This window comes from Myxocyprinus asiaticus, unplaced genomic scaffold (genome assembly GCF_019703515.2).
Source record: "Myxocyprinus asiaticus isolate MX2 ecotype Aquarium Trade unplaced genomic scaffold, UBuf_Myxa_2 HiC_scaffold_91, whole genome shotgun sequence".
In the NCBI taxonomy this organism is placed as follows: Eukaryota; Metazoa; Chordata; class Actinopteri; order Cypriniformes; family Catostomidae; genus Myxocyprinus; species Myxocyprinus asiaticus.
The window spans coordinates 8941-20000 of record NW_026249841.1 but is presented as its reverse complement, the minus strand read 5'-3'; the positions used below and the strand labels follow the sequence as shown (position 1 = coordinate 20000).

Sequence of the window (11060 nt, the reverse complement as noted above, 5' to 3'; positions counted from 1 at the left end):
AAGCGGACCGTACTCCAGCTTAAGTGTTTGGGGGTATGGCCCTAGAGCCATGTTACTGGGAAAGGTGTGTTTCTCGAGGACGAAGGGGAGGCGGCGGAGGGGCGAACCCCACCAAACCGTTCCCACATCGGCCGCCGTGCTCGAGCCTTTGCGGTAGACAGGCCGTCTGAGTCTCCCAAGGAGGGGGTTCGGGGCGATCCGATGAGGGAAAGCCCCTGGAAGCCAACGCGCTGAGCGGGGAGGAACCGGGTGCCCATAGCGGCCAAAAAGACCGGGCAGGGGCCTGCCCCAGGCGCGTCACGTACTCCAATCGACCAGAGGTAAGAGGCGGTTGTGTTGGGGGAAAAAAATGCTCCATTCACCTGCTGACTGGTGAGTCAAACATCCAGGCCCTTTACGAACCTGCTTCAGGCCGAGGGGCGCCACCCTCCACGGCCTGCATCACCGTCAGCGAGGCACCTGCTCACAATGCTCCATGTGACGCTTAATTTCACCCAGGGCGCATGAAATCGCTTCTAGCCGAGGTGCACCACCCTCCTCGGACTCTCACAGAGGTTCGCACCTGCTTACACTTGGTTCTTGGCACTTGTGAGTGAAAAAGCATCATTTCATCCAGGCCGCATGAAATTGCTTCAAGCCGAGGTGCACCACCCTCCTCGGACTCTCACAGAGGTTCGCACCTGCTTACACTTGGTTCTTGGCACTTGTGAGTGAAAAAGCATCATTTCATCCAGGCCGCATGAAATTGCTTCAAGCCGAGGTGCACCACCCTCCTCGGACTCTCACAGAGGTTCGCACCTGCTTTCACTTGGTTCTTGGCACTTGTGAGTGGAAAAAGCATCATTTCATCCAGGCCGCATGAAATTGCTTCAAGCCGAGGTGCACCACCCTTCTCGGACACTCACAGAGGTACACACCGCTTATACTTGTGAGAAAGAGCATCATTTCATCCAGGCCGCATGAAATTGCTTCAAGCCGAGCTGCACCACCCTTCTCGGACACTCACAGAGGTTCACACCGCTTATACTTGTGAGAAAGAGCATCATTTCATCCAGGCCGCATGAAATTGCTTCAAGCCGAGCTGCACCACCCTTCTCGGACACTCACAGAGGTACACACCGCTTATACTTGTGAGAGAAAGAGCATCATTTCATCCAGGCTGCATGAAATTGCTTCAAGCCGAGGTGCACCACCCTTCTCGGACACTCACAGAGGTTCACACCGCTCATACTTGTGAGAAAGAGCATCATTTCATCCAGGCCGCATGAAATTGCTTCAAGCCGAGGTGCACCACCCTTCTCGGACACTCACAGAGGTTCACACCGCTCATACTTGTGAGAAAGAGCATCATTTCATCCAGGCCGCATGAAATTGCTTCAAGCCGAGGTGCACCACCCTTCTCGGACACTCACAGAGGTTCACACACCTTACACTGGCTCTAGGCACCTGTGAGAGCATCCACTATCCGCCCTGAGTGAAGGATGAGCGGCCACAACCTTTACCTTGACTTACATGGAGCATTTACAAAGTCTGCCAAAAACTAAGTCCACAAAAAAGCGTGTCGGACAAATCTCCGACGGCACCCCACCACTGAACCCCCCGCGATTGGACCTCCAGTCGCGGGGGTCCTCGGACCCGAGGCCGACAGGGTTGACCGAAATCGGCATGACCGCGAAAGCCGAAGACCCTGGAGAAACGCGAACTCCCGAAAAAGTGTCATTTTGGGGTAAAACACACACTTTTGGACCTCCAGGCACTACATTGAGCTCATTTATGCCCACCAAGTCGCACCCTCCCGGACTCGGCCGGTTCGGCAGAGGGCCTGGTTCTAACACCCTCTCCCGAAAAATACTTAGTCATTTTTTCAACAAAAAATTTTTCTGCACCACTTTTTGGACCTCCAGGCACTACATTGAGCTCATTTATGCCCACCAGGGTGCACCCTCTCGGCCTCAGCCGGTTCGACAGAGGGCCTGGTTCTTACACCCTCTCCCGAAAATTACTTAGTCATTTTTTCAACCAAAAAATTTTTCTGCACCACTTTTTGGACCTCCAGGCACTACATTGAGCTCATTTATGCCCACCAGGGTGCACCCTCTCGGCCTCAGCCGGTTCGACAGAGGGCCTGGTTCTTACACCCTCTCCCGAAAATTACTTAGTCATTTTTTCAACCAAAAAATTTTTTGCACCACTTTTTGGACCTCCAGGCACTACATTGAGCTCATTTATGCCCACCAGGGTGCACCCTCTCGGCCTCGGCCGGTTCGACAGAGGGCCTGGTTCTTACACCCTCTCCCGAAAATTACTTAGTCATTTTTTCAACCAAAAAATTTTTTGCACCACTTTTTGGACCTCCAGGCACTACATTGAGCTCATTTATGCCCACCAGGGTGCACCCTCTCGGCCTCAGCCGGTTCGACAGAGGGCCTGGTTCTTACACCCTCTCCCGAAAATTACTTAGTCATTTTTTCAACCAAAAAATTTTTTGCACCACTTTTTGGACCTCCAGGCACTACATTGAGCTCATTTATGCCCACCAGGGTGCACCCTCTCGGCCTCGGCCGGTTCGACAGAGGGCCTGGTTCTTACACCCTCTCCCGAAAATTACTTAGTCATTTTTTCAACCAAAAAATTTTTTGCACCACTTTTTGGACCTCCAGGCACTACATTGAGCTCATTTATGCCCACCAGGGTGCACCCTCTCGGCCTCGGCCGGTTCGACAGAGGGCCTGGTTCTTACACCCTCTCCCGAAAATTACTTAGTCATTTTTTCAACCAAAAAATTTTTTGCACCACTTTTTGGACCTCCAGGCACTACATTGATCTCATTTATGCCCACCAGGGTGCACCCTCTCGGCCTCAGCCGGTTCGACAGAGGGCCTGGTTCTTACACCCTCTCCCGAAAATTACTTAGTCATTTTTTCAACCAAAAACATTTTTTGCACCACTTTTTGGACCTCCAGGCACTACATAGAGCTGATTTATGCCCACCAGGGTGCACCCTCTCGGCCTCAGCCTGTTCAACAGAGGGCCTGGTTCTTACACCCTCTCCCGAAAATTACTTAGTCATTTTTTCACACTTTTTGATCATTCTTCCAGGCCCTTTGTGTTATGTATCATGCCCACAGGTGTCACACACCTCGGCTTATGACACTGACACTGTCCCCATCACACTTACTGGTTCTTTGTGCACCTCCAGGGGCCTGGGGCAAGTTGTCAATGCGGTGACACACACACCCTCCTCGGATACATTCACTGAAACAGACAACCTATGACAACAGATCATCCAGAATGCATTGACTTAGTCATTTTTTGACACTTTTGATCATTCTTCCAGGCCCTTTGTGTTATGTATCATGCCCACAGGTGTCATACACCTCGGCATATGACACTGACACTGTCCCCATCACAATTACTGGTTCTTTAAGCACTTCCAGGGGCCTGGGGGCAAGTTGTCCATGCCCAGGCAGGTGTCACCCACCCCGGCTTATGACAATGACTTTGTTCCCATCACACTCACTGGTTCTTTAAGCACTTCCAGGGGCCTGGGGGCAAGTTGTCCATACCCAGGCAGGTGTCACTCACCCCGGCTTATGACAATGACTTTGTTCCCATCACACTCACTGGTTCTTTAAGCACTTCCAGGGGCCTGGGGGCAAGTTGTCCATGCCCAGGCAGGTGTCACTCACCCCGGCTTATGACAATGACTTTGTTCCCATCACACTCACTGGTTCTTTAAGCACTTCCAGGGGCCTGGGGGCAAGTTGTCCATGCCCAGGCAGGTGTCACTCACCCCGGCTTATGACAATGACACTCCACCCTTCATACTTACCTATTGTATCAGCACATCCAGGGGCCTGGGGGCAAGTTGTCCATGCCCAGGCAGGTGTCACCCACCCCGGCTTATGACAATGACTTTGTTCCCATCACACTCACTGGTTCTTTAAGCACTTCCAGGGGCCTGGGGGCAAGTTGTCCATACCCAGGCAGGTGTCACTCACCCCGGCTTATGACAATGACTTTGTTCCCATCACACTCACTGGTTCTTTGTGCACTTCCAGGGGCCTGGGGGCAAGTTGTCCATACCCAGGAAGGTGTCACTCACCCCGGCTTATGACAATGACTTTGTTCCCATCACACTCACTGGTTCTTTAAGCACTTCCAGGGGCCTGGGGGCAAGTTGTCCATGCCCAGGCAGGTGTCACTCACCCCGGCTTATGACAATGACTTTGTTCCCATCACACTCACTGGTTCTTTAAGCACTTCCAGGGGCCTGGGGGCAAGTTGTCCATACCCAGGCAGGTGTCACTCACCCCGGCTTATGACAATGACTTTGTTCCCATCACACTCACTGGTTCTTTAAGCACTTCCAGGGGCCTGGGGGCAAGTTGTCCATACCCAGGCAGGTGTCACTCACCCCGGCTTATGACAATGACTTTGATCCCATCACACTCACTGGTTCTTTGTGCACTTCCAGGGGCCTGGGGGCAAGTTGTCCATGCCCAGGCAGGTGTCACTCACCCCGGCTTATGACAATGACTTTGTTCCTATCACACTCACTGGTTCTTTGTGCACTTCCAGGGGCCTGGGGGCAAGTTGTCCATGCCCAGGCAGGTGTCACTCACCCCGGCTTATGACAATGACTTTGTTCCTATCACACTCACTGGTTCTTTGTGCACTTCCAGGGGCCTGGGGGCAAGTTGTCCATACCCAGGAAGGTGTCACTCACCCCGGCTTATGACAATGACTTTGTTCCCATCACACTCACTGGTTCTTTAAGCACATCCAGGGGCCTGGGGGCAAGTTGTCCATGCCCAGGCAGGTGTCACTCACCCCGGCTTATGACAATGACTTTGTTCCCATCACACTCACTGGTTCTTTGTGCACTTCCAGGGGCCTGGGGGCAAGTTGTCCATGCCCAGGCAGGTGTCACTCACCCCGGCTTATGACAATGACTTTGTTCCTATCACACTCACTGGTTCTTTGTGCACTTCCAGGGGCCTGGGGGCAAGTTGTCCATGCCCAGGCAGGTGTCACTCACCCCGGCTTATGACAATGACTTTGTTCCCATCACACTCACTGGTTCTTTAAGCACTTCCAGGGGCCTGGGGGCAAGTTGTCCATACCCAGGCAGGTGTCACCCACCCCGGCTTATGACAATGACTTTGTTCCCATCACACTCACTGGTTCTTTAAGCACTTCCAGGGGCCTGGGGGCAAGTTGTCCATACCCAGGCAGGTGTCACTCACCCCGGCTTATGACAATGACTTTGTTCCCATCACACTCACTGGTTCTTTGTGCACTTCCAGGGGCCTGGGGGCAAGTTGTCCATGCCCAGGAAGGTGTCACTCACCCCGGCTTATGACAATGACTTTGTTCCCATCACACTCACTGGTTCTTTAAGCACTTCCAGGGGCCTGGGGGCAAGTTGTCCATGCCCAGGCAGGTGTCACTCACCCCGGCTTATGACAATGACTTTGTTCCCATCACACTCACTGGTTCTTTAAGCACTTCCAGGGGCCTGGGGGCAAGTTGTCCATACCCAGGCAGGTGTCACTCACCCCGGCTTATGACAATGACTTTGTTCCCATCACACTCACTGGTTCTTTAAGCACTTCCAGGGGCCTGGGGGCAAGTTGTCCATACCCAGGCAGGTGTCACTCTCCCCGGCTTATGACAATGACACTCCACCCTTCATACTTACCTATTGTATCAGCACATCCAGGGGCCTGGGGCATGTTGTCCATACCCAGGCAGGTGTCACTCACCCCGGCTTATGACAATGACTTTGTTCCCATCACACTCACTGGTTCTTTGTGCACTTCCAGGGGCCTGGGGGCAAGTTGTCCATGCCCAGGCAGGTGTCACTCACCCCGGCTTATGACAATGACTTTGTTCCTATCACACTCACTGGTTCTTTGTGCACTTCCAGGGGCCTGGGGGCAAGTTGTCCACGCCCAGGCAGGTGTCACTCACCCCGGCTTATGACAATGACTTTGTTCCTATCACACTCACTGGTTCTTTGTGCACTTCCAGGGGCCTGGGGGCAAGTTGTCCATACCCAGGAAGGTGTCACTCACCCCGGCTTATGACAATGACTTTGTTCCCATCACACTCACTGGTTCTTTGTGCACCTCCAGGGGCCTGGGGCAAGTTGTCCATGCCCAGGCAGGTGTCACTCATCCCGGGTTATGACAATGACTCTGTACCCATCACACTTAATGGTTGTCTCAGCACTTCCAGGGGCCTGGGGCAAGTTGTCCATGCCCAGGCAGGTGTCACTCACCCCGGGTTATGACAATGACTCTGTACCCATCACACTTAATGGTTGTCTCAGCACTTCCAGGGGCCTGGGGCAAGTTGTCCATGCCCAAGCAGGTGTCACTCACCCCGGCTTATGACACTGTCACTGTACCATCACACTTACCGGTTCTTTAAGCACCTCCAGTGGCCTGGGGCATGTTGTCAATCCGGTGACAGACACCTTCCTCGGCTACAGTCACTGAATCAAACACCATATAACAACAAATCATCCAGACTGCATTGACTTAGTCATTATTTGCCACTTTTGGATCATACTTCCAGGCCCTTTGGGCTATTTTTCATGCCCAAATAGGTGTTTCACAGCTCGAATAAGGTCATTTACACTGTCTCCCCATTGAAATCAATTGAAACTGACCCTTTCCCCCATGGACATCAATTAAATCAGCACAAACATTTTCAGCATCACTATTTTGACATCCAGGAGGTACATGAAGCCAATTCATGCCCACCAAGGCTCACCCTCTCGGCTTCAGACGATTCGGCAGAGGGCCTGGTTCTTACACCCTCTCCCGAAAAATACTTAGTCGTTTTTTCAACAAAAAATTTTTCTGCATCACTTTTTGGACCTCCAGGCACTACATAGAGCTGATTTATGCCCACCAAGGCGCACCCTCTCGGCCTCAGCCGGTTGGGCGGAGGGCCTGGTTCTTACACCCTCTCCCGAAAAATACTTAGTCGTTTTTTCAACAAAAAATTTTTTGCATCACTTTTTGGACCTCCAGGCACTACATAGAGCTGATTTATGCCCACCAAGGCTCACCCTCTCGGCCTCAGCCGGTTCGGCAGAGGGCCTGGTTCTTACACCCTCTCCCGAAAATTACTTTGTCATTTTTTCACACTTTTTGATCATTCCTCCAGGCCCTTTGTGTTATGTATCATGCCCGCAGGTGTCACACACCTCGGCTAATGACACTGACACTGTCCCCATCACACTTACTGGTTCTTAGTGCACCTCCAGGGGCCTGGGGCAAGTTGTCCATGCCCAGGCAGGTGTCACTCATCCCGGCTTATGACAATGACTTTGTACCCATCACACTTAATGGTTCTTTAAGCACTTCCAGGGGCCTGGGGGCAAGTTGTCCATACCCAGGCAGGTGTCACTCACCCCGGCTTAATACACTGACACTCTACCCATCATACTTACCTGTGGTATCAGCACATCCAGGGGCCTGGGGCAAGTTGTCCATGCCCAGGCAGGTGTCACTCACCCCGGCTTAATACACTGACACTCTACCCTTCATACTTACCTGTTGTATCAGCACCTCCAGGGGCCTGGGGGCAAGTTGTCCATACCCAGGCAGGTGTCACTCACCCCGGCTTAATACACTGACACTCTACCCATCATACTTACCTGTGGTATCAGCACATCCAGGGGCCTGGGGCAAGTTGTCCATGCCCAGGCAGGTGTCACTCACCCCGGCTTAATACACTGACACTCTACCCTTCATACTTACCTGTTGTATCAGCACCTCCAGGGGCCTGGGGCAAGTTGTCCATGCCCAGGCAGGTGTCACTCACCCCGGCTTAATACACTGACACTCTACCCATCATACTTACCTGTGGTATCAGCACATCCAGGGGCCTGGGGCAAGTTGTCCATGCCCAGGCAGGTGTCACTCACCCCGGCTTAATACACTGACACTCTACCCATCATACTTACCTGTGGTATCAGCACATCCAGGGGCCTGGGGCAAGTTGTCCATGCCCAGGCAGGTGTCACTCTCCCCGGCTTAATACACTGACACTCTGCCCATCACACTTACCGGTTCTTTAAGCACCTCCAGGGGCCTGGGGCAAGTTGTCCATGCCCAGGCAGGTGTCACTCTCCCCGGCTTAATACACTGACACTCTGCCCATCACACTTACCGGTTCTTTAAGCACCTCCAGGGGCCTGGGGCATGTTGTCCATGCCCAGGCAGGTGTCACTCACCCCGGCTTAATACACTGACACTCTACCCTTCATACTTACCTGTGGTATCAGCACATCCAGGGGCCTGGGGCAAGTTGTCCATGCCCAGGCAGGTGTCACTCACCCCGGCTTAATACACTAACACACTACCCTTCATACTTACCTGTTGTATCAGCACATCCAGGGGCCTGGGGCAAGTTGTCCATGCCCAGGCAGGTGTCACTCTCCCCGGCTTAATACACTGACACTCTGCCCATCACACTTACCGGTTCTTTAAGCACCTCCAGGGGCCTGGGGCAAGTTGTCCATGCCCAGGCAGGTGTCACTCTCCCCGGCTTAATACACTGACACTCTGCCCATCACACTTACCGGTTCTTTAAGCACCTCCAGGGGCCTGGGGCATGTTGTCCATGCCCAGGCAGGTGTCACTCACCCTGGCTTAATACACTGACACACTACCCTTCATACTTACCTGTTGTATCAGCACATCCAGGGGCCTGGGGGCAAGTTGACCATGCCCAGGCAGGTGTCACACACCCCGGCTTATGACACTGTCACTGTCCCCGTCACACTTACCTGCTGTTGAAGCACCTTCGAACTCTCCAGCCCAGGTGGCCCGTGGTCCGGAGATAGGATCCCGTGAAAAACCGATTCTTCCGCCGGCCATATCTCCCGAAGGGGACCACCTATGGGCTCTGGGTTGGTCTCGTTGGAAAGTCCGCAGCAAGACCTTTCCAACGAGCCCGGCCACACGTTCCTGGGTGGTTCCTTCCCGGATACAGCGGCTCTGGACCGCCCGACGTCCCACGGACGTTTCTCCCGGACCGGACACAGCACAGACTCCGGGTTGGTCGCGTTCGAACCGGCCTTCTGAGTCCTTTCAGACGAGCCAACCCCCACCTCCCTACTCCGTTGTCGCGCGGAGCGGCGGCCGCTCCAGCCTTCAGGTGGACGTGACGGATTACGTTTGGGGCTCTACCTCCCGAACCGGACCGACCCCGGACCCCGTTACAGGCTCATCCGACGCGGCTCGAAGGGACCCTTCGATTGAGCCCTGGACCGTCTCTGTAGTCCTCCGGGTCTCAGAGATACGGGCCTTGGATTACACCCTCTCCGGAAAACGACTCTTTCGACGGCCGTATCTCCGGAACGGAGAGGCCCCGGGACACCAAATTCGGGGCCCTTACACATCTCGACGAGCCCTTTCCAACGACACCGGCCCCGACCCTCTAGCCCCTCGGGGGCCCGAGATAGCATTTTGCACATTTGAGCCTCTAGCTCCAGAACCGGAAGTGCCACCGGGTAGAGACCGGCCTCATTCGAAAGGCACGCCCGAGACCTTTCCAACGAGCCCGGCCTCGTCTCTCTAGCCCACCGGGTCCCCGAGATATCGTACGACGCGACCTCCGCGTCCAAAGGGCTGTCGCCCGTGTCAACATGGCCGTCCAAGTTGGCCGCAATTAAACATTGTTTCAACGGCGTATATCCTAACCTTAACCAGGACGCTCATACTGACGCCGGGAAAGCTCGTACCTTCGACGGACATCGCAGCGGCGGCCCGGCCATTCGACGCCTGCTCGACGTCACACACGTGAGTATACACCATCCATCCATCCGTCAATGCATCCACAGCAGTAACACAAGTCTCCTAACCCATGTCTCTTCTTATCTCCTCCCAGGGTTTCGCACGACTTCAGCGGGCGCAGAGGGACAGGCTGAGTCGCTACATGTGCCACCACCCGGACACGGCTGCGCAGTTCTACGTCGCAGACCAGACGGCCAAGGAGGCATGCAAGGCCCGAAAACATGCCCTAAAAGCACTTGGAATAAAGCCTTAAACACCGTTCAATGTTATAAATAAAGAGCACTTTGTTTTGAATGTTAACTCTGTGTCAAGTGTATCATTTCACCCATGCATTCAACATGTCACTCATTAGCCGGGGGATGTCACTATAGCCGGCATAACACACTTCATCAAACACCCCCACCAGCATAGAACCACCCTAAACCACTTACCTGTCTTAGCCGACCTGCATCACTCACTTCGGCCTAACACAATTCATCAAACACCCCCCAGCTCCATAGAACCACCCTAAACCACTTACCTGTCTTAGCCGACCTGCATCACTCACTTCGGCCTAACACAATTCATCAAACACCCCCCAGCTCCATAGAACCACCCTAAACCACTTACCTGTCTTAGCCGACCTGCATCACTCACTTCGGCCTAACACAATTCATCAAACACCCCCCAGCTCCATAGAACCAACCTAAACCACTTACCTGTCTTAGCCGACCTGCATCACTCACTTCGGACTCAAACACTTCATCAAACACCCCCCAGCTCCATAGAACCACCCTAAACCACTTACCTGTCTTAGCCGACCTGCATCACTCACTTCGGCCTAACACAATTCATCAAACACCCCCCAGCTCCATAGAACCAACCTAAACCACTTACCTGTCTTAGCCGACCTGCATCACTCACTTCGGACTCAAACACTTCATCAAACACCCCCCAGCTCCATAGAACCACCCTAAACCACTTACCTGTCTTAGCCGACCTGCATCACTCACTTCGGCCTAACACACTTCATCAAACACCCCCCAGCTCCATAGAACCACCCTAAACCACTTACCTGTCTTAGCCGACCTGCATCACTCACTTCGGCCTAACACACTTCATCAAACACCCCCCACCTCCATAGAACCACCCTAAACCACTTACCTGTCTTAGCCGACCTGCATCACTCACTTCGGACTCAAACACTTCATCAAACACCCCCCAGCTCCATAGAACCACCCTAAACCACTTACCTGTCTTAGC

At 53.5% G+C, this 11060-nt stretch overlaps 1 protein-coding gene across 5 annotated transcripts; it reads left to right on the top strand.

Annotated features, from left to right (window-relative positions):
* The first annotated feature begins 6137 nt into the window (after window positions 1-6137).
* Window positions 6138-10092, top strand: LOC127439546 (uncharacterized). 5 transcript variants are annotated; one of them, XM_051695713.1, is made up of 3 exons: window positions 6629-7521; window positions 7626-8243; window positions 8450-10092. In XM_051695713.1, the coding sequence occupies exon 3, from the start codon at window positions 8779-8781 to the stop codon at window positions 9601-9603; it is 825 nt and encodes a 274-aa protein (XP_051551673.1). In that variant the 5' UTR covers window positions 6629-7521; window positions 7626-8243; window positions 8450-8778; the 3' UTR covers window positions 9604-10092. The 5 variants fall into 5 exon arrangements, with proteins under 5 accessions (XP_051551672.1, XP_051551670.1, XP_051551673.1 ...); XM_051695712.1 differs by lacking the exon at window positions 6629-7521 and adding an exon at window positions 6138-6172 and having other exon boundaries at window positions 7626-10092; XM_051695710.1 differs by lacking the exon at window positions 6629-7521 and adding an exon at window positions 6241-6275 and having other exon boundaries at window positions 7626-10092.
* Window positions 10093-11060: the final 968 nt, after the last annotated feature.

Excerpts from the sequence above, each read along its gene's own strand:
- LOC127439546 (XM_051695712.1), top strand. The coding sequence starts at position 8,779 with ATGACACTGTCACTGTCCCCGTCACACTTACCTGCTGTTGAAGCACCT.